The sequence below is a fragment of the Cibotium barometz genome, chromosome 31 (assembly GCF_041138505.1).
Source record: "Cibotium barometz isolate CiBa-2024 chromosome 31, ASM4113850v1, whole genome shotgun sequence".
Lineage (NCBI taxonomy): Eukaryota > Viridiplantae > Streptophyta > Polypodiopsida > Cyatheales > Cibotiaceae > Cibotium > Cibotium barometz.
This window is the reverse complement of record NC_141076.1, coordinates 30061499-30084455: the sequence shown is the minus strand read 5'-3', so window position 1 is coordinate 30084455 and position 22957 is coordinate 30061499. Positions and strand designations below refer to the sequence as shown.

Sequence of the window (22957 nt, the reverse complement as noted above, 5' to 3'; positions counted from 1 at the left end):
CGGGGAGAGCGTGTAGACCACCTCCTTCAGACGCACGGGTACCTTCCCCATCGCCCAACAAACTGCCTTGCCTCGATCCGACCCTGGCCCTGCTTTCGATTCAGGCCCAGCAGTCAGCTCGCCTGCCTTCGCTGTGCTGGCGCCTTCGCTCGCCTCCTCGCTAGCGCACGTGACGACGTCACAGCCTTGTGGACTTCGTTCGCCTAGCGTTTGTTTGCCAACGCTCAGCGCCACGTTTGCACGGTTAATAACGTGGTCAGTTGAGGGCGCCGCTGCTGCCTTCGCCACTCGCTCGCCTCCACGCTCACCGCACCAGCTGCTGTTTTCGCCTAGCGTATGTATGCCCAGCGCTACACTAGAGGGCCCTCGCTTGGCTGATGGGCTGATGGGCAGCTGGGGCAGTCCACGCTGCTGGCTGGGCAGCAGCTGGTTGGCCAGCTCCTTTTGTGCTGCAAGGAGCAGGGCGACCAGGAATCAGCAGGGCGACCAGGAATCAAAAGGCCCAAGAGCAGGCGACCAGCACAAAGGGGGGGGCGGCCAGCAGAGCAGAAGAGGGAGGAGAACCTAGTGACCAAAGCTCTGATACCAGTTGATGGGGAGAAACAGTTAGGGTTTCACTTGTGGGAGACATACACAGAGAAACAAGGGAGAGAGAGAGAGAGAGTTGTGGGGATAAGTCAACTCACCAAGTGAGTGTGTGACTCCCCTATCACACATGTATATTGCACTAGTACACATAGTGCACTTAGTACATTAAAAGTACTAAGTGTACTATGTACTATAACTTATGGGCTTGTACACACTATAAGGGTGGGCATAACGCCTTTACCCCAACAACTAAAGATGCTATTGATGGTGGAATTGGTGGTATGCATGGAAGCAAGCAAACTATGCAAAGAGGCTTTTACAAGGACTACCTATGTGAGCACGTGGATGTCCTCTAGGCAAGATATCTTTGATACAAGGAGACAAAGATATCAAGAGAGGACAAGTGCATTGAGGACTCCTATGCAACAAGGTGGGACAAATAAGAATCATATACCCATGAATCAAGTTGATGTACAGGATGAGACACATAGTCAAACATTATTTTCCTCAAAGGAAGTGATTGGAAGAAGGCAGAACGTAATGAATGATGTTAAAATCTCTACAAGTGTAGCCAAGAAAAAGCAGAGTAATATTTGTGAATTGTTGGTACCTACACTTGGTTTTCCTCTTGCTTTGAGTGGGGATAGAAGATCTACTATGTACTCAATGTTGCAAGATTTTGGTTTGAGAAAATGCAAAACAGGACTTCCATTCACTATCACATTTGGTCATTGCATAGAGTATGACTATGTGGGTCTTTATGCACACTAAATGGATGAGACACTTGCTGTAATTTATGGACAGCAAGAAGATGAAGATACTTTGTTGCTAAACCTTTCTTGACAAGTCACCAATGTATCCATGGTGGTTAAAAGGGATATGCAAGCTGAAAATGGGTATGTCACAGTTGTGGCAAGTGAAGGTCCTTCCTCCTACTCTGCCTCTTCCTCGTCCTCATCCTCGAGAGAATCCTCCTTGGGTGAAGAATGCTTTTTCTTCTCCTACTGTTGAGTCCAGCCATTTCTTCTCTTTGCCTCTGGTCTCTTGCTCTAGTATAGCTCCTTCTATCTCGTGTTCAATTCAGGTACATTCTTTAGTGTTGCTACAATGTTTTTATATTCACCTTTGTTCACACTCTTCACAAAAGCACTGCTAGTGCCTCATCATCTTCTACCTTTTTGCCAATAGCTGCCAGTTGTTGCTTAATGCTTTTATATTTGTTCAAGTGTGTGATTAAAGGTTCACTTTCCTTCATATCTAATTTGTAGAATTGCATTAACAGATTTATCTTTGAATTTTTAGCTTGTGTGCCAAATAATTTATTGAGTTCATCCCATGCATCTTTTGCCCACTGTATCCCTGTGATGCGATGAATGATTTCATCATTTAAACTGAGTGGATAAGTACCAATGCTTTCTCATTCTTGCTCTTCCACTCATTTTCCCCTCTCACCTCTGGGTATTCATCTCTTCCCTCAACTAGCCCCCACAGATTTTTTCTCATGAGCAAATACATGGTTTTTGTTTGCCATGTGTAAAACTGCTCCCCATTAAATTTGGCTATCTCTTGTGCGATACTCATGATGATGTGAAGGGGGTCTTACCTCTTGATCCAATTTCAAGATTCAAGGGTAGTATCTACCCTTTCACAACTCAATCTGGTGTTTAGGTGATGATTACAACAAATTTATCAGCATAATTTTACCAAAAATTACATTAAACCAAAGGTAACAAATCTGTATGGAATGGTTGGAGTATCAAACCATCTCCAAATTGCAATATGAAGTTATAAGAATCTGTATCAGATACCTAATGGTTAATGCATGAGTCAAAGCTCTCTTAAGCTGAGAAAAGGAATGGTCATGTTTACAAGTCGAATCAAAGCGTCTAGCTTTCTTAAGAAGTTTGGTTAAAGGATGCATAATATATGTAAAATCTCTAATGAACTTCCTATAGTATAATTTACATATAATTAAATAAAGCACACACATTGACTTAGCTCAATACTCTTGAGATGGCTTGAATTCGTGTTAAAGCTGAGTTAAAAAAATTTGTCAAAGGTCAAACTCGAGTCTTACTTTATACAATAATTGCGATGGAGTCTATCCAGGTATATACAAGTTTGAGCGTAGGTCAAATATGGTTGAAATTAATCTTTGCACTTTGTTCACTACTTGAAAACTTCAATTTTGGTTGCCAAAGCTCAAAGAGAATTTGCAAAAATAATCCAAGACTTACTTGGGATTTTTTGGTTTTTTTTGGCTATTTTGGGCCTTTTATGCTTAAAATGAACTAAAATCTGAGTTTGGGCCCCAAAAATTTACCCAAAAAATCACTTAAAAATCTTAATTTTTTTGAAATTAATAGCTGAACCTTTGAGTACCCACTAGAAATTTACAAAAATCCATTTGACCACCAAACTCTAAAAATTAAGGATTTGAGCCTTTTTTAAGCATTTTTTGGGCTTTTGAGATTATGGGGCTTAATCACAATTAATTAAAAACACAATAGCTAAAAGTAGGCACATAATTCATGAGGTAAATCTTGTAGTGAGTCACCTACAGCCCTTGATGATGTGGAGAAGATGAAACAGCTTGTTTTGATAAGATTTGAGCGGTTTTGGAGCCTCCTTTGCCTACTGGATGCATCTATGGTGTCAGATTAAGGGATTGAAAAGAGGTTTTTGATCCTTGAGTGGTTTGAAGTAAAGAAAAGTGGGTTTTTGATCCTTGAGTGGTTTGAAGTAAAGAAAGGTGGGTTTCCACCTTCTTTTATCCTTCGGTTATTGTCCAATGATCACAAAAACCTTTAAATTCCTTCAATCCTTTTTAATTTCTTCCACACTGACACAAGGATCCCCGTTTAAGAATTTGGGAAAGATAATTTCTCAAGAAAAATAATTATTCAACCATTAAATTTAAGATATGACTGCAAATTCAACATAAACCAAGCTTTCAAATTTAACACATGAAAATACTTAGCTCTTGTATGACACAAACATTGGGTGCAATCTTCCTCCCTCACGTGCGTGGCCTATTACTCACACATGAGTATTTTTAAGTATTCCATCACCAAAATAGCCCATAGCCTCAAAAAGTACAAAAGTTATGCTTTTTCTTGCACAACCCTCTCTCTTTACCCAAAATAGAGAGCTCTCAAATATTAGATAATTGGGGCTAGGCGAAAGCTTTTAAGCTTTAAAAAATAAATATTTGCAAGTCTATGCTGCTTTAAGTATAAGCTTGTAGAAATAAATAAATGGATATGCACAAGCTAGAACATAAATACAAAGCTTGTTGAAAATAATAAATGCATTCTAAAAATAATAACTTGTGCGCTTTCGCCTGAATCTTCCAAGTCCTCTTCACCTATAAAATATCCAACAATAAATTGGTAAATAGTTATTCAATAGGCATAAAAACCATCACAACACACATTTCATCAATAAGTACTCCAAGAATCCCCCTGCAATAACAAACATAGGAAGCCGTAAGCATACATCAGTGTACACTAAATGTATTAATATTTGAAATGGCATCACACATGATATTAACATAATTTAACATGATGCAAAGATGATCTAAGTGTTCCCAAATTATCCAAGAGGGTGGAATAATACTTTTAAGAGGGCTTAAAATACATTTTCATAACAATATTCTACCAAGTTTGCCAATAAGAATGTGACTACTCATCATTAGAGACAGTGAGTAATCACATTATGCATTTTATCAAAGAAGCGGTGAAGTTCTTGCACAAAGAATTCCTTGTGGTACATAGAAAGTCTACACCTTACTACCCACAAGAAGCAAATGGCAAAAACCGAGAGCACAAACAAAACTTTATGCACTATTCTCACCAAGATGGTAGAGGCAGCATCAAGAAACAATTGGGAGAAAAGTTGCACTTTGTGTTATAAGCCTGTTGCATTGCCTACAAGGTGGCTATCAATAGCATGCTTTTCTAGCTTGCATTCGAGCGTGACACAGTCATGCCAATGGAACACTTTCTTCCAAGCCTTTGAATTGTAGTAGGATAGAAGCTCAAGTGAGACCCTCTCATAAAAAGGTTAGAGAAACTAAGTGAGCAAAGACTAGGATTTGCTTATGGATTGATGGTTGAAAAACTAAAGTGCAAATCAGTGGTTTGACAACCAACTTAATGCATGAAGGTAGGAGACATGATACTCATGTACAGTGTCAAGAACACCAAAAAGAAACTCAAGTACTGAGACCAAGGTCCCTACCAAATTTGCTTACAAATTGATGGATAAAAAACCTATGGTGTAAGGCAACCAACTTAATGCATGAAGGTCGGAGACATGGTACTTGTGTGAGTGTCAAGAACATTAGATGGGAGTTCAAGTATCGAGGAGTCACAAAAGTTTCTCCTCAAGATGGAGTAAAAATAGAGACCCTGGATGGGGCTAAGAGACGGAGGTTTATTTCGATGGTAGTTAGTTGAAATGCTACTATGGACCTCTCGCCTAGGGCATGCTCAACTAAATTCACAAGAAAAAAGAGGAGAAATGAGAGGTGGATAACAAGAAAAAAAGGACACACCTCAAGGTGATTGCCCAACAAGAAAAGGACTAAAGAGGTCATAGGCCCCCAAGTACAAATCTCTATACATGTAGCCGACCTTCATGATGTGAAACAATGGTGGGACTTGCTTGCCTTAAACTTAGTTTTTCCCTAGAATGACCACCTATTCGTGTGGCCTGCATTGGTTGACACCGAGGCTAGTCAAAATGTCTTATCTTGGAAACTCATCCATCCCTCACACCATTCACAGCTACCATTACTGTGTTAAACAATTCCAAATCCATGAGTGTCAATTGTTTTGAGGTGGAGTTTCTCATTGGATCTAAACCTACATCTTACAAGTTTTATGTGACCCCGGTAACTATAATGAAAGAGTGCATCATCCTCAAAAGGGGGGATGGATTGTGACCACATTGTTAGCAAAAAAGAACTGCACCACTTGAGCTATCCAAGGGAATGGTTACTATGGAAGAGGTTGTCTTGAACCCTTCAACATACCAAGCCTCGTGTTACAAATGGATGCCATCACCTTAGGTAACTTCTAACACTCAATACTACCTCTCACCTCAAGGCATCGATCATCCCCTTAAACCATTATAGAGATCCAAAACCTTGCTAATAAAGACAAAGATTATCCCCCAAACATCAACCTCAATGAACCTTTGAGGAGGTCGCTAAGGAGTGGGTATCCATCAGTACCCACGAGTACCCTAGCAAGCCAAGGCAAATACAATGCTAAAACAAAGACATGGCATGGCCAAAGACTTGCCTATGAGCACAATTTTCCCAAGTGAGAGCCTTATGCAAAAGAGACCTTTCCTTACTCTCAAGACGATAGCAAAACAAAGTGACAAGGAAAGGGGAAAAAAACCCCAGCATTGTCGAAGTAAAAAGCAACTAGACACGGCACTAGTAAACAAAAACTAAGTGACAAGGGAATGAAAAAAAATCCCATCATTGTTGAAGTAAAAAGTAGCTACACATGGCCGTAGCAAACAGAAACAAAGGACAAGACTGCAAGGCCAAAGGCTGCCAAAGAAACACCAACATGAAAAGCTAGGGAGAAAAAGCCAAAGCAAACATGGGATGCACCAAAGTAAAGACGCTTACAAAAGAAAGAAGATCGATAAGAAGTGAAGCAAATCCCATACCAGTAAGAGTCCAAGTCCCATTGAAACAAGAAAAAGAGTAGAATAAGAAGCTAAAAAGCATGGGTAAAGGGAGAAATCGACAAAAGCAAAAGGAGAAACCGGTAGCCCCAGCACAAAAGTGCAAGAAAAAGCAACACAAAGATGGACTCATAGAAAAACGTGGCTCAAAATCTGACGTCAAGCAAAGGTGAATTCGGGTAATTGCTTCCACAACTCTTCAAACCGTGGGTTTGCCTACCGTATCTTCATGCTTGCCAAACAGATTTACCCAACAAAATCTCCACCAGCACTCTACAAAGAAAAATAAATGTTGTTCGCATAAACTCAATGTGCATTTTCTTTTTCGTCGTCAACAAACATAATTGGGTGTGGTATAGGTAGCCAAACACTCTTCACTTTGTTATTCCTATCCATTCATAAAGTCATCATTGATACTTGAGTCTACCCATTTCTCCATTGGGCTCTTCACATAAAATGCATGAGCGCACTGACCTCTAATAACCATCGCACACAAGGAACATATCTACAACACCAACGTCAAAAGCTTCTTGGCCAATAATCACACTTCAATCTAGAAGGTTCTCCTTGATCATCTAGCCAAAATTAACACAACACCAATATCAAAAGCTTCTTGGCAAATAAACACAAATTAATGTAGAAGGTTCTCCTTGATCATCTATCCAAAAACTAACATAGCACCAATGTTAGAAGCTTCTTGGCCAATAAACACACCTCAATGTAGAAGGTTCTCCTTGATCATCTAGCTGAAATTACATGACAATCCAAACACCACGGTCACTTGTTTGAAAAGTGTGCATGCACCACACCCTCACCATCGACGACTGTTCAGTTACATTTTTGGATGGGGGACCATGCTGGCACAAGCCTACCCCATGGTACTATCCATTGCATGGATTCCATTGATACATGCTTTCTTTTATACAACCCAATCTTGTCAGCACAACAAGCCCCTTAAACGACATACCTTGGCATGAAAAGGCCCTCATTTTTTTTCTCTCCACCACAGTGCAGAAATATAAAAGAAGAAAGTAGTAAAGAGAGGTGAAGAAAGCAGTTGAGTGTGAGATTTGATGAGTACACATACAGGGGCACACCTTTTGTTCATTGCCCAGGCACGTGTCACCTGTATATTTCACTAAGAGCATCACATTTTTTTTCACATCTTACACCTTACACCATGCATGGACACATGTACTTGAAACTCACCTCGTTAATGACAACCCTCTAGGTACATCTCTAAATGGGGGGACATGGTGTGTACAAGCCTTGCTGGCCCATGGTATGACCCGTTGCCTCGATAATCATCAACTTTGTAGGTACCTCCAAAGAGCTTTTAAGAATATAACCATTGCTTTGATTGCAATTCATTAACATAAACATTACCTCACCTTGGCCCATATCTTAGCCACAAAAAGAAGCCCTGGCCGATGCCTTAGCCATAAAGAAGCTCAATATTAAGCATCAAGCTGGGAGATCTGCGAATAATATGTTGTTGCGTACCAAGAATGTCCGGATTGCCATCTACCCATGCAAATCATTCCATGGTAGTCTCAACACTTATTGTGCGAATCAAAGGGCACATGCTGCTTCTACCAACCACTTGATTTTGAAAATCCAAGCCACCTCCACAATAGAAGGAGGCCTCATATAAAGCACTTCCACATTGCACATACCTTTCATACTACCTACTCCCAAGGCTACCCAAAGAGTATCACCAACATGCCTTGCATTCAACTCTACGGATCGGTTTGGAGTCTGCCAACTTCCACGATGTATTCCGGACCATCCATACCACTCTCCTTGGCACAGCTTCACCATCGATATCACTATCGATGTGGATAATCGCAAGGACGTGGTCACCATTAGGAAGAGAGATATGTTAACCACTTTGCACGTCATGTGATCTACCTGTAAGGCGCTTATCACGTGGGATCATGGTTAAGTTTATGGCCATAATCCCATATCATCACATGGCACCACACTCACGCTTGTGGACCTTGGGGAGGATGAGCTCTTTTGGGAAGCCACCCATGGTCCTATGCTAATTTTTTGGATCATAAGGATGATTAACTTTTGATAATGTATATTAGGTATAAATAAGCTTTTTTAATTTAAGATAAGTTTCTTTGTTTTTTGTGTTATATAGATTCATCAATGGTTGGCTAATGGATTTGGACAAGAGGGTGGCATTTTTAAAAAAAAGTATAATAAGGTTATAGTTTTGGTAAACAAATTAGTGATATTACACTTGGAAATCCATTTTGTTAGAACTTTACTATGTGTTTAACTAAAGCAGTTGAGTTGAGTTGAGCCAAAGTAGACCACTATTGGGACTCCTAGATATGCATGGTGCTAATTTTGGTATTTGTATTTTGGTTGCATTGTCTCTTAGGGGCTCAAATTTGCATGCTTAAAGCCCTACAAAGTACAACGGAAACGCATAATGTAGACCCAATTAAAATAAAAAAAAACTAGAGGTGGGTACAAAATTCAGCTTGAGCTTGGTTTGGGCCATGGTTAAAACTTGGCTTTTAGCTTGAGAGTCTTGAGCTACACCAACTCAGTCCCAACACATGCACCCAAAGCTTTAAGAGTAAAAAAAAAGGGTTTAGAACTTTAGCCTAACACAGTTTTTTTTTTGGTAATGCAAGAATTTTTTAATTTGTAAGCAGTGTCCTTACGAATGAGAGTTGGAAGTAGGACTCGATCACGAGACCTTACCCCAAACACACACACGTTTCAAAGCACATTTTACGAGACCTTACCCCAAACACACACACACGCTTGACTCGATCACGAGACTTACACACACTTGACTCGATCATGAGACCTTACCCCAAACACACACACACGGTAGAGCAATTGGTAAAATGAGTTTTGAAGGCTGAAATGGGCTTTGAAGCCCACTGCACCTTTCAACACAGTATGCACCTTTCAACACAGTAGGCCGGAGAGCAAAGCCATGGCGGCGTCTTTCTTCACCTCAGGTTTCTCTTCAATGTGCGCTGATAACATAGCCCCCTCTTCAACACCCCTGTGTTCTCTAGTCTTTCAGAACGCTCACTATGCGCGCTCTATCAACACTTGCGCTGCGACGGCTTCCAATAGAGACCGCTGCGTTGTCTCGGCTTTCCGGAAACAGCACTCCAAAAACCTGCCACCGGGAGCCTATGAGATGGTCGACGATGAGAGTGGCGAGAAGGTGATCGTGTTGGGCGTGGAAGGCGAAGACAGACCCCCTCCCTCTGATGAAGAGCTCCGCTGGAAACCTGCCAAACACGTCAAGCACGGAGAGATTTCTGATCAAGCTTGGTACAGGATTTTGCAGTCAAGCCAGCCAGCAGGTGAGCCGAATTATCATTCTAAAGAAGGGCGCTCTGGGCTTCTCACTTCTGTGTGTGGCGTGGTGGGTTGGAGAGGACATGCGCATATGCGCATGCATGTGTACGCATGCATACTTGTGTCTGTGTGCGCCACGGTTGCACGCATGTGTCTGGGATAAACAGTATGCATATGAATTGGGATGTACATATGGATATAAATTTGTGAATGGGTGTGCACCCTCCTTGTGTCTATCTATTTGGCATTCTTCCAACTCTTTCTCCTGTATATTGATGTCTCATTAATGTCCGTAGGAGTATGTTGAATTCGCAAGCAGCTTGCAGGTACTGGGGTACATTTGTCCAGTTCCCCGTGATGCCGATTCCAACGACCCACATTCAGCGAGTATTTGCAGCAAATTTCTGGCAGTAGTGGCTCCCAATATCAACATATCCCCTTCTCCCAGTGGCCCTAGTTCCAATTGCATGTGTTGAACTCATTGCGCACATTTAAAGGGGGTCTGGGAATTGACTTCAAGTCTGAATTGACCGCTCTCTATGGCAAGAGAAATACATATAAGCTATAGGCCTTAAAGTCCATGGTTAATGAGAAGAGAACTTTTGGGGAAAGTCTCCTCTGGCACTGTAACTAGAGCTTAGGATTTTTCCTTTTTTCCTTAAACCTACTGCTTTAAGTATGGAGGATCAATTTGCTGCCTTGGACCAAGACATGCAAGATTATCTTTCTTCTCAGATGGAGGACCAATTTGCGAGATTTGGCGAACAGTCCGGTGACCCTGTTGGCTGCTCTTTCATTTAGCCTGTGTAAAGTTGCCTCAAGCCTCAAAGAGAATCAGGATAAGAATTTGGATTTTACTGATGGTCGCAATCACGAAGATGAGCAGAAGCCAGAGGAGCAGTAGCACAATGAGCATGACAATCGCTTCTAGCAGCATTTCCAGTCTCCCGAGCTGGCTTACTGGGTTGTCACTCCTAGATTTACGGAAAACATCAGCAGTGTTCTTTCCTTTTGCATTTCTCAAAGGTCTTCCTCTTCTGATTCTCATTTATCACCGGTTGCACGGCTCCACTTCTGGATCTTGCATTCTGATGGTGACCATGTCAAAGCCAGAGCAGATCCTGATGTTGGGCTACTGAAGTGGCTGCCTGCCCAAGTTTAGCAGGAAGTTAGATGGTGAGACAGCCACCAATTGGGTTTGAGAGCCGGGCTCACCAATTCAGGAGGAGGATGATCTTTTTAGCTCATGGTCCACAGGATTGGATAGGTGCCATGCTCCCTTGGCGGGAGGATAAGGTCGTGCATCATACAGTTTGCAATTGGGAGATTCACACTGGTGGACCACTGATAATGCTTGAAGAAAAATTTCTTTGCAATGGGGCGAGAAGGTTGCCGACGACTCCGCCCGCTTCAGTAAACTTTGCTCATGCTCCACGAATGTGATGCATCTGCAGATTACCAGAGCCCAGGCTGGGTAGCATTTATCAGAGACATGCTGCCCACGGGTACCGGACACTTGGGTGTCGTCACGATTGTGACTTTCTTAATCTCTCAATAATCCCTCATTAATTGTAAGGTCACCAGTGAGGGGTCATACCTTGTCACATGGGTCACCTATGAAGAGATATGTCTTATCTAAGAGACGTGACTATTCATCCTAAGGACTCGATGAATCATTCAAGAGTCACACCCTTTCGTCAAGGATGTGCCTCTTCATTTGTCATTTGTAACTCTTTAGGCCCTATTTAAGAAGGCCTTGTGTCTCAATGCAAACAACACAACATTTTACTCCTTGCCTCTTTTTTACTCAAGTATTAAGATCCTTAATTTTGTTTAATAATGTTTAAAAGCTAAAAGCTTAACAATGACCTCAGAGCAAACAAGCTCCAACTTGTAGTGTGCCCACAACCAAACTTTAACTCTAACCATAAAATCAGAAAACCCTAACCCTAAAAATCAGCTAGCCCTAACCCTAAAATCAACCTTAGCAAGGGTTGTAAACTTGTATGGAAGAAAGGGAGAGTGCCCGTTCCAATTTTGCTTCTTTTGCCCGATTTTCCATTTTCTACCGATTATGCACTAGCCCTTCTTAAAAAATATGATGGACAGCCATGAAATAACTTGGCCACTTGTCTTAGGCTTTCCCGTGACAGTTTGCTTTCTTGGTCTCAGAAAGGAATACCTTTCCCTAGAGAGTGGTGCGATGATCTTCCTTTTCCCCCGAGTGCAGCACCATGGACGGATTGGAGCATGGAGTTGATGTTTGCCGCTATTCATGGGCAAGCCATAGAGCTCTCATATCATTTGCATGATCTGCATATCACCGACGTGCTCATGCACTTTTGGCCATTGGCACAAACACAGGTGGGCGGCTTTGGCCAAAGAGACCCGGGAGAGGAGATGGTGTCCTCCAACCTTGAGGTGCTCCTTTTTGTGTTTCTTCATGTTTTAGTGGCAGTACCCCTTCCTCCCTCAGATACATGCATTATGACAGGTGGAGCCCAAACTTTGCATATTCGGGGCTCGGACAGAGTGGCGCCACATGGAGGGCATGATTTGTGCCCATTTGATGCGGCTTCGCTCCACGACAGATAAACGTATATGCATTGAAGGCCGCAACTGGCATAGCCACTTTCTGGATTATAGTTCGCCAGTCCCTTTTACAGGCAGATTTCTCGTGCATGGGCGGGGATTTCAACATGTTAGAGTCGATAGAGGATAGACTCGAAGGTGGCATGGCTATTGTTTTTGGCAAAGAGTACTCGGCTTGGGACGTGTTGATTTTGGCTTTGAGGGCATAGGACCCTTGGCATTTATCGGAGTTTACACAGTCACGGGAGTATGTTTCTTGAGATCCGACAGGAGGAGTACAAGCCCTAACTTGTACAGATTAGACCGGTTTTATGTAAATGAGTGGGCTTGTGGATGTGGTGGCATGATTGGTATTTTGGCACTGCTTTCTCCGATCATGCACCCTTCATTCTATCCCTGGAGGACCCTTGGAGGCAGGACATGTATTTGAGCACGTGGATCCCAGATAACCTCATTTAGGACCTTGTGATATGGAGGAGGATAGAGGAGATCTTGGAGAGTTTGGATTTTCACTCAGGTTTAGCTGCAAGCACCTTGGGCGCAAGCTTTAAGAGAGATTAGTATTTTATCAGAGGAGGCAACACAGAGTAGATTGGCTGGCTTTCCAGAACAAGATAGAGCATCTGTCGGAGCCTATGTCACCACTTCTTTGGCAGACGTCTGGAATGATGTCATGATTGAATACATGTGGAAGGGCTCCATGGAAGGATTGGTATCTTGGTGTGAGTTCCTGGCATGATTTATGAACTCATTGTAATATGCGGAAGCTTCGGAGAAGGATCGGTACTTCAAAACTCAGAAATCAGCACTCTTTTCGCGACGGAATTAACGCACAAAACTGAAAGACGATGTGCAGAAAATAGAGAGAGAAGGGGAAGATGGAGAGGACACAGTATTGGGTCCCAATTACCCTCTGTAGGGCCCCCACCACGGATGGTGTATTTGCTTTATTAGAATGATGTAAATCTGAAACAAATACAAAGTACTTGACCTTTTCTTGGCTGGAAAACCTGCCCTTGACCTTCAGTCCTTCACCCCTTTGCTTTAGCAATGTTCTTGGCTGTCCTGGCCCTTGGTTGCTTGGAGCACTTGGTGAATTATGAGATGGAAACATGGATTATGGGCTGGGGTATTTATACTTCCCCTTGTCTCCAGTCGGCCTGTTTCATGAAGCCCCACGACTGTGTCTAATTAATAAAATGTTTTCACACTTGATTAACTGCTGTCCAGCCTGCGCATATATTCTGGGACAGCCTCCTGACTGCTGGGCACCATGCGCATGGGTGTGGGACTGCCCCCCACACCTGGCCGACTGGCTGGGTAGGGTTTCTAACCCTGTCGGTTGCCTGTCCAGCAGCCCTAGGGCTGGCCGACAGCCCTTCCAGCCCAAGCCATGGCTGGTGGGTACAATGTGGGCCCTCCTGGCCCCTTGGGGGTGGTTCTATACCTCCCCCATGCCCACACTAAGAGTGCAAATGCAATATCTTCTCACTTGGGGTAGCCCTATGGGCTGGCCCCATCTCTACATGCAAACCTACATGCCTACAGATGTCTGGCATCCAGTTGCAAACCAGATAGACAGCATATCTGACATCATTCCAGAGGGAGACTCACAGCGCGGACTGGCACTGCTTCATGTGCAGGACAATGCACACCTGACCTTGGACTCATGTGCAGGACAATGCACACCTGACCTCGGACGACTGAGATGGATCCCTGGCTGACTCGTCCCGGACTGGGCTCACATGGGACCAGTTCACCATCCCAAGTCCTGCACCTTCTGTACAGAAATGTCTACGTGGCATCCAAGTGCGGGATGCACGTGACATCCCCTTCTGCTTAACTTGACGGAAGCTGCATAGCCTCCAAATAATCCGTTAATAAAGCCGGATAGTCTTCGAAAAATTCTTTGTCGAGCCATACCGCTTCATGAGTTCCTCGGTCCTGAAACTTCGTGAGGAACTGTCGTAGTCTTCGGCTTGAGCCATGCTTGAAACGGTGCAGAAGGATCTGTTCTGGAACCATTACTTCTGCTTCATCAATGATGTCTGGTTCCGCTTCGTCTTTGACCTCTGAAGGGGGTGGACCTGCATATGGCTTCAACCAACTGACATGAAATACATCGTGCATAGTCCAACTCGGAGGTAGCTTTAACTGCATAGACACCTCATTAATCTTTTTCCGGATGGGGAATGGTCCGAAGCTCCTGAAAGACAACTTTGGGCATCGCTTGCCCACCTGCTTCAATCTTTGCTTCATAATCCGAAGATACACCCAATCTCCTTCCGAAAACTTCATGTCCCTTCGGTCTTTATTGGCTTGTCGAGTGTAGGCCTCTTGCGCTTTAGCCAATCTGTCTTTAACGGACTCTAGGATCTCCTGGTAAGACTCCGTCACTCTGTTCGCCTCCGGTACTGAAGGCGACGTCCTGGTTAACAACGACTGGAAAGGCCTTCCAAACGCTGCCTCATATGGAGTCCTGCCAATAGCTGAAGAAAAAGAGTCATTCAAAACAGCTTGAACTAAAGGCAAAAACGATTCCCACTTACCTTGCTGATCGTGGACATAACACTTCAGCACATCAAAGGCCAACTGGTTGTATATCTCTGTCTGGCCATCTGTCTGTGGGTGGAATGCACTGGAAAAATTCAACTTAGTACCAAAATTATCAAACAATGCCCTCCAAAAATGACTGGTAAACTTGGTATCTCGGTCTGACACTATGGTCCTAGGAATCCCACCAATCGGGTACCAATGCCGAATGAATAGCTGGGCAACATCCTCGGCGGTCACATTGGCCCTGCAAGGAATAAGCATCACAAATTTGCTGAACCTGTCAACAATAGTTAAACACTGTGTATTACGCTTACTCGGACTGGGAGGCAGATTTGTGACAAAGTCCATCGAAATGTCTTGGAAAGGACCCTCAGGAATTGGCAAAGGCTGTAACAACCCTATCTTCTTTCCACGAGGAGCTTTCACCTTTTGACAAATGTCACAGCGTTGTACATATGTAAACACATCACGCCTCATCTTTGGCCAAAAGTATTGCCGTTCTAATTTCTCCAGAGTCGAATTCATGCCCCTATGACCACCTGTAATGGCGTCATGGGCATCATGGAGAAGAGCTGTCCGGAATGATTTCATGACACACAGTCGGCCTTTGTAGAAAAGCCAACCCTCGCGTATCAGAAAATGGCATGGTCCTGTGGCATCCAATGCCTGTTCCCACTGTGTACCGAATTCCTCGGAATCCGCGTACGTGTGCTTCATGTCTTCTAGTCCTGTACCAACAAGGTCCAGTCTAGTGGTCTGAATCGCAGATACTTGTCCCTTCCTGCTCAAAGCATCGGCCACTGGATTGGCCTTTCCTGGAAGGTACTCAATCATACCACCGAACTGCTGGAATATCCGACTCCAGCGGTGTTGTCGATCACTCCACTGTGCACTTGGCATCGTCTGAATCCAGCGCAATGCCTGATGGTCAGTGCGAACCTCGAAGTCACGGCCATACAGGAAATGTTTCCAATGTTTCAAGGCCTGTATAACTGCTAGGAGTTCACGATCATAGACTGAGTAGTTCTTTTCGGCGGGCAGTAACTTACGAGACATGTGGGCTACTGGATGACCATTCTGTTGCAATACACCTCCAATTGCGATGTTACTCGCATCGGTGATCACCTGAAATGGTTCGTCCCACGAGGCAAGGGCTAAACAAGGCGCTTCTGATAAAGCCACCTTGAGGTTCTGGAATGCCTCCAACGCTCGTGGAGTCATTCGAATCTTTTGCCTCCTTGTTTTCACTCCCTTTAGCAGATCGGTGAGGTCTGCCAAGAGATCAGAAAACTTGTCGATGTGGGTGGAATATGCCTGGCATATAGCCACAAATGATCTAATGTCATACGCAGTCTGAGGTACTTCCCAGTTAACAATCTCGGCCACTTTAGCCGGATCAAGTCGAATGCCTTCGGCACTGATTATATATCCCAAGTAATGTACCTGGAACAGATAAAATTCTGACTTCTTTTCATTGACATAGAGCTCGTTGCTTTCCAGCAACTTAAGGACTTTCTCCACATCAATGTCATGCTGCTCAACTGTAGCTGAAAATATGAGTATGTCATCCAGAAATATGAACACACACACTCCAATCAACTCCCGGAAAATACGCATCATCATGCGGTTAAATGTAGCTGGGGCGTTCGTCAAACCAAATGGCATGACCACAAATTCATAGTGGGCCCGTTCTGTACGGAAAGCTGTCTTGGGGATATCTCCCTCAACAATCCGAACCTGGTGGTACCCACTCTTTAAATCCAATTTAGAGAACACCTTAGCTCCATTCAGCCTCTCGAGAATATAGTCAATTCGAGGCATCGGGAATCTGCTCTTGATAGTCAGCTTGTTGAGTGCACGATAATCGACACACAACCGAGAAGACCCATCTTTCTTCTTGACAAATAAGATCGGTGCTGCAAATGGCGACACGCTGGGACGGATGAAGCCAGCTTGCAACAATTCTTGGAGTTGGCGGTCCTACTCCGATTCCATTGCCTTAGAAAGGCGATACGGAAACTTGCTCGGGGGTTCCGAGCCTGGGAGGAGGTCAATCTTGTGATCCTCCGGTCTGGACGGGGGAAGCTGGGGAGGGAGACTGTCCCGAAGAAAAATCTTTTGGAACTTTTCATGGAGAACCGAGTACTTCTCGGAAGCACTGGCCACCGTCTGGGCTGTCTGGATGTAAATCATCGCACACTGTGCGCCTTTCCTGACTGCTCGCTTAGCCTGCAAGTGGCTTATGAGCGGAAAGTTTGGAATACCTGGCTCACACTTAATGGTCACCGGGGTGTTTGACACATTCCGATCAATCTGGAACGTGTGCTTGTCCCACTTGACATCAGGAAGAAACTTGTGAAACCACTGGATACCCAAAATTATGTCTGCTCCTACAAGAGGGGCAACCATAAAGTCATGCACAAACTCTATGCCCTGAATGACTAACTTAGCACCTAGAGCTTCATACTTGACGCTCGTTGTCATACCTGTGCTAAAACCCTCAACTTGTTTGTCCACCGGAGTTAGCTCGAAACGGGCACGCCTAGCGGCCTCTTCCGTGATCACATCCTCCGTGCTGCCGCTGTCAAACAAGACAACGACTCTCTGGCCACCTATGTAGCCAAAGGACTTGAGCAATTCGTTGCGCTCATACTCCTGGTCATGGGCGCCCTTCTGCTTATCTTCGAGCTCCCGGCTAATAATTGCTCCAACTGAAGCACCGGGGGTTGAAGAATTAGGGGTAGCCGCTGGGGTCTGTGTGGGAGCTGTGCTCACCACGGAAGCTGTGGAGGCGGCGGCGGCCTTTGGAGGCTTCTTCGGACAATCCCGAGAAGTATATCCTTTTGTGTGACAAAAGTAACATCTACCCTCCTTCCTGTGCTGAGCAAGCTCCTCAGCACTCAACTTGCCACCTGTCTTGCCTGCCTCCGCTTTTTGGTCTGGAGTAAGCTTAGACGCATTGTTCGAGTTCTTGGAGCCAGAGGCTCCCGGGCTCTGTCCTGGGGAAGACCCCGTCTGGTTCTGGCTTTTGCCCCCCGAGGTGTTAGCCTTGGGAGAAGCCGGCTGGGAAGTCTTGGGCTTGCCACCATTGTGTTTCATTTCTGCACTCTGCGCAAGCGAGAGTGCGTCCTCAAAGGTGGCTGGCCTAAACATACGCACCTCCCATTGGATTTGCGTGTCCAGGCCATACAAAAACTGCCCTTTCTTGTCCGCATCAGATAAGGCTAATTGTAGACACAAGGTCGAAATTCTATTGGCAAACTGAAGGACTGGTTGCGCATTCTGACGCGCACCCCTGAACTCGTCTTCGAGTCGCTCAAGGTAGTGGGGCGGTAAAAACCGCTGCTTAAGGTCACGGACGAACTCGTCCCACCCATAAGCTGCCATACCTGATCTGGTGTGGGCATGAGCCCACTGAGTCCACCAAGGAATGGCCTCACCTTCCAAGTACCAACTGGCTAAGATCACTTTGTCAATATCTGATTTCCTAACTGCGGCAAAGTAAGCTTCAAATTGATGTAACCATGAATACAGAGTAGTGGGATTGAGTTTACCATTATACTTACTGAAATTCATTTTCTCGGGAAAATGATTCGAGGGCGCCGCCGGTGTCAATCTGGCGTCCAAAGCTCTGAGGTAACGCTCGTGTTCCACTCGTCGCATGGCGTCGTCTTCGCGTTGTCGAATCTCCAATGCGCGCATCTGCATCTCAAGCAAGGAGCTTGGCTGCGGCTGTGACCCTGCGAGAGGGTCCCTGTGACGAGGATCTGGTATCTGGGATACGGAAGGAGAGGGAGGAGGAGATGGAAAACGCGACGCTGGAGGGCGAGAACGCTCCTCCAGAGCCAAAATCCGCGCCTTCTGCTCATCCAACTTGGTTGTCTGGTCTGCGATTGCTCGCATCATCTGCTGGAACATATCTGTTACACTCAAGCCGGGTGCCCTAGTTGGGTTGCCTGGTGCACTCTGGTCCCATGGTTCTGGTTCTCTCTCGTCGCCGAAGTTCGCCATAGCGGGAAAATGCAATTCCTTTCCGGAACGCAATCTGACCATCCACTATCTGTGTGGGAGACTTCCGGAGGCTTCCGGAGGCTAAAAACCAACCGTCCTTCGAGGGACAGGAGTCACTCCGAAAGAGGTAGTCCACCGGCGTCTAAAAACCAACCACACGAGCGAAAAAATTTTCTGGTTTTCTTTGCTAAATCTTTGTCCTTGAAGTGAGCTCTGATACCACTGTAATATGCGGAAGCTTCGGAGAAGGATCGGTACTTCAAAACTCAGAAATCAGCACTCTTTTCGCGACGGAATTAACGCACAAAACTGAAAGACGATGTGCAGAAAATAGAGAGAGAAGGGGAAGATGGAGAGGACACAGTATTGGGTCCCAATTACCCTCTGTAGGGCCCCCACCACGGATGGTGTATTTGCTTTATTAGAATGATGTAAATCTGAAACAAATACAAAGTACTTGACCTTTTCTTGGCTGGAAAACCTGCCCTTGACCTTCAGTCCTTCACCCCTTTGCTTTAGCAATGTTCTTGGCTGTCCTGGCCCTTGGTTGCTTGGAGCACTTGGTGAATTATGAGATGGAAACATGGATTATGGGCTGGGGTATTTATACTTCCCCTTGTCTCCAGTCGGCCTGTTTCATGAAGCCCCACGACTGTGTCTAATTAATAAAATGTTTTCACACTTGATTAACTGCTGTCCAGCCTGCGCATATATTCTGGGACAGCCTCCTGACTGCTGGGCACCATGCGCATGGGTTTGGGACTGCCCCCCACACCTGGCCGACTGGCTGGGTAGGGTTTCTAACCCTGTCGGCTGCCTGTCCAGCAGCCCTAGGGCTGGCCGACAGCCCTTCCAGCCCAAGCCATGGCTGGTGGGCACAATGTGGGCCCTCCTGGTGTCACGACCCTGTGTTTTTCTCTGGACAACATGCAGGTGTGCACGGGGACATGGTTGACAGTGTGAATGGCATCAGGTGGGAGTGAAGATGGAAGCCCATGTGTGGATAACCCCATGTGTGAAAGGGGGCAAAGGAATTTTAACTTAAAAGGTTTTAAAAACCTTTAAAGTAATTTTTAATGCCATTTATGAAGAAAACGTGGCCCATAAGCTATTTTGGGGCCACGTGTGCTTTTTGGGAAAGAGGAGGGGCTGGCAGGTAGTAGGCGCCTATCTCTTGTGGACATGTGTGCTTTTTATGGGAGAAGTGGACCGCGCTGGCTTCTCTCTCTCTCTTGCTCTTGCATACCGGCAGGCTAGAATGTGTGGCTACGCAGGTCTGCAGGGAAAGGCTGGCGGGCAGCGCAAGGGAGAGGGGTTTCTGAAAACAGGCAGGCTGCAGGGCTGCGCTTCAGCTTTCTCTTGTTTTTTGGAGAGAGTTGCAAGCAGGCAAAGCTGTTGTGTATGCAGGCGCAGCTGAATTCAGGCTCTGAACTCACTCTTGAAGAGGGAAGCTACTGGCTGGTGTGTTGCACAATAGGACAGAAACACAGATCCTTTTTCTTCTCTCTCTTTGGCTTTTTGGAGGATAAGCTGGCTGCTGTGCTGCAGAGTACACAGGCGCCTGCAGGTTCTTTCTTTTCTCTCTCCTTTGCTTTTGGCAAGAAGATGGTTGTCAGTTGGGAAGTGTGAGTTGTGAGAAGGGAACACAAGGCGGGACAGCAGGTTCTCTCACAAGTATTCTCCCTCTTCCGGCTGCAAGACAAGAGGACAAGACAATTCGGGGCTTTTCCTTGAGTCTTTTCTTCCTTGTGGAAACCGACATCAAGACTGTAAGTTTCTCTTTCTTTGTGAGCAAGTGGGACTGCAGGTGATGTCTTTCGGAGTCTCTCTTTTCACTGGCTCAAGACTGTTCCAGAGTGGTTTTCTCTGGCCCTTTGTGAGAGGAAGGGTTTGGCAGTTCAGAGGGTGAAAACAGGACAGTTTATGGGCTGTTTTTGCTTGGCTGCAAATTCAGTTATGTACTTGGGTTTTTGGCTGCAAGTACAGGTCTTTTGGTTATGTTTCTTGGCATGGGAGTGATGCAAGCTTGCATGGCTGTGTGCTCATGGAGCAGATTGTTTTCTTCCTGCTAGAAAGGAACAGAGGGACCTACAGTTTTGGGCATCTCTATGTTGCCAGATGTTTCATGAGGGAACAGGTAACTAGATGTATGCCGTTGTTGACGAGGAAGCATGTTTTTGGGTTTCTCCAGGAGATAGGTCACATGCAGGCAAAGGATACAGGAATGGACACATGTTTGGTACAGCCTTGCTACTGGATAGACAGGGGATAGGGAATCCATGACAGAGATGGATAGTACCCTTGGATGGTAGAGAGGGTTTGTACAGGTTTGTCAACTGTATGGTATGTTGTGCTGTGATACGAGTTCTCTTTTGAGAGACAGTTTGGGAGTTTGTGTTGTGATGCAGAAGCACTGGATGTGTCAGGGTGTGATGCTGTTCATAGTGTGAGAGGCTATGGATGGTTGTGGCAGCCTTGATCATGGGAGAAAGCTTCTGTATGCAGACTCAATGTGAGAGAGTCGTTCGATGTGAACAATGGTTGGACTTGTTTGTGGATGCCGAGTGGACAAGAAGCCAGATGCAGGTTCTTTGCAGGCTTCAGGGGTTCTACTGTGACGGCTGAGTTCCCAGCCTTATATTGTAATCAAAGCTCTTTTAATCAATTAAAGAAATACCGCAAGGAGCGCCACTGCGATTTGGGGCCAATCGGTGTCCGTGTACTGTTTGTAGGAGCACTCTAGCTCCCTTTGTTTGTTTTCCTTTTCTAGGTCCTCAATGGCGTTGAAGTGTTTTATGTGCGAGTGTTTGTTCCACCGCCCTTTGGTTTCTGAAGGCCGGTTTACACCTGGCCCCTTGGGGGTGGTTCTATACCTCCCCCATGCCCACACTAAGAGTGCAAATGCAATATCTTCTCACTTGGGGTAGCCCTATGGGCTGGCCCCATCTCTACATGCAAACCTACATGCCTACAGATGTCTGGCATCCAGTTGCAAACCAGATACACAGCATATCTGACATCATTCCAGAGGGAGACTCACAGCGCGGACTGGCACTGCTTCATGTGCAGGACAATGCACACCTGACCTTGGACTCATGTGCAGGACAATGCACACCTGACCTCGGACGACTGAGATGGATCCCTGGCTGACTCGTCCCGGACTGGGCTCACATGGGACCAGTTCACCATCCCAAGTCCTGCACCTTCTGTACAGAAATGTCTACGTGGCATCCAAGTGCGGGATGCACGTGACACTCATGGAAGGGTGGTAACCCTGGTGAGTGACTCTGGACTCATGGAAGGGTGGTTACCCTGGTGAGTACTTTTTGGTCCTGTTTGGACGGCGCCTGTGAGAACGGGCTAGTTGCATGTACAAGATGTAAGTTGGGAGATTTCATCCACTATGTTTGTGCACCAGCGTATATATGTGACTTGCACATGCATGGATGACTTGTTTTTGATGCCTGGACATTGCTTGGTATTTTGCCTGTGAATGTCCACGAGCACCGGGGACGCCTGGACAACCGGTGGATACGCGTGTGCACACCTGTTTGGGACTCATATGGTTTCCTTATGTGTTTTGGAGGTGGTAAGTGTGCACACTTAACCCAATTTATTCATTATTTCATGTTACTAAGGTTTATTGGGTGCAGGGTTTACATTCACTTAAAGTGTGGGTGGACACACTTATAATTTTATAAGTGAGTTCACATCAGGGTGGACTATTATTAATGAACCAAGGCCAAATTTGAGAGATGGGCACCCGGGCACTCCCAAAAAGCTCCATGAGTTGCTATTCTGGGTGTGGGAGGACCAAAGTGGGCAAGCCTTGACTTGTAGAGCACTCAGCTGGAAATCGTGGGCTGTTAGGAGCTGTGTGGACAGGGAAAACAGCAAGTTTACTCATGCATGAGCTACAGGTGGAATACATGTGAAGTACAAGGGGTCCCAGGGCTGGCTGGCTGCTATTTCTCTCTCTACAGGGCAGGTTGACTTCATCTACAGGGGTTGCAGGCTGATCGATGTGGCTCTAGGAGCTTGTGCATGGCTGTTGGGACTGTTTTTGGGCTTCTTTGCTGAGAATAGGGCTTGGACGGAGTGAGCAGAGCCTCTACGGGAGCTGGCCGACTGTTATAAGGGCCATTATTGGCTGTTTTTA

At 45.4% G+C, this 22957-nt stretch overlaps 1 protein-coding gene across 2 annotated transcripts in view; it reads left to right on the top strand.

Annotated features, from left to right (window-relative positions):
- Nucleotides 1-9146: 9146 nt before the first annotated feature.
- The window catches only part of LOC147620722 (DEA(D/H)-box RNA helicase family protein), an 88308-nt gene continuing 74497 nt past the window's right edge, over nt 9147-22957 (top strand). Inside the window, exon 1 of one of the 2 annotated variants that reach the window (XM_086824994.1) lies at nt 9147-9644. In XM_086824994.1, the coding sequence (XP_086681120.1) occupies nt 9549-9644 (96 nt within the window). In that variant the 5' untranslated portion in view covers nt 9147-9548. The remainder of the gene's footprint in view (nt 9645-22957) is intronic. The other variant, XM_086824993.1, reaches the window with a different exon arrangement.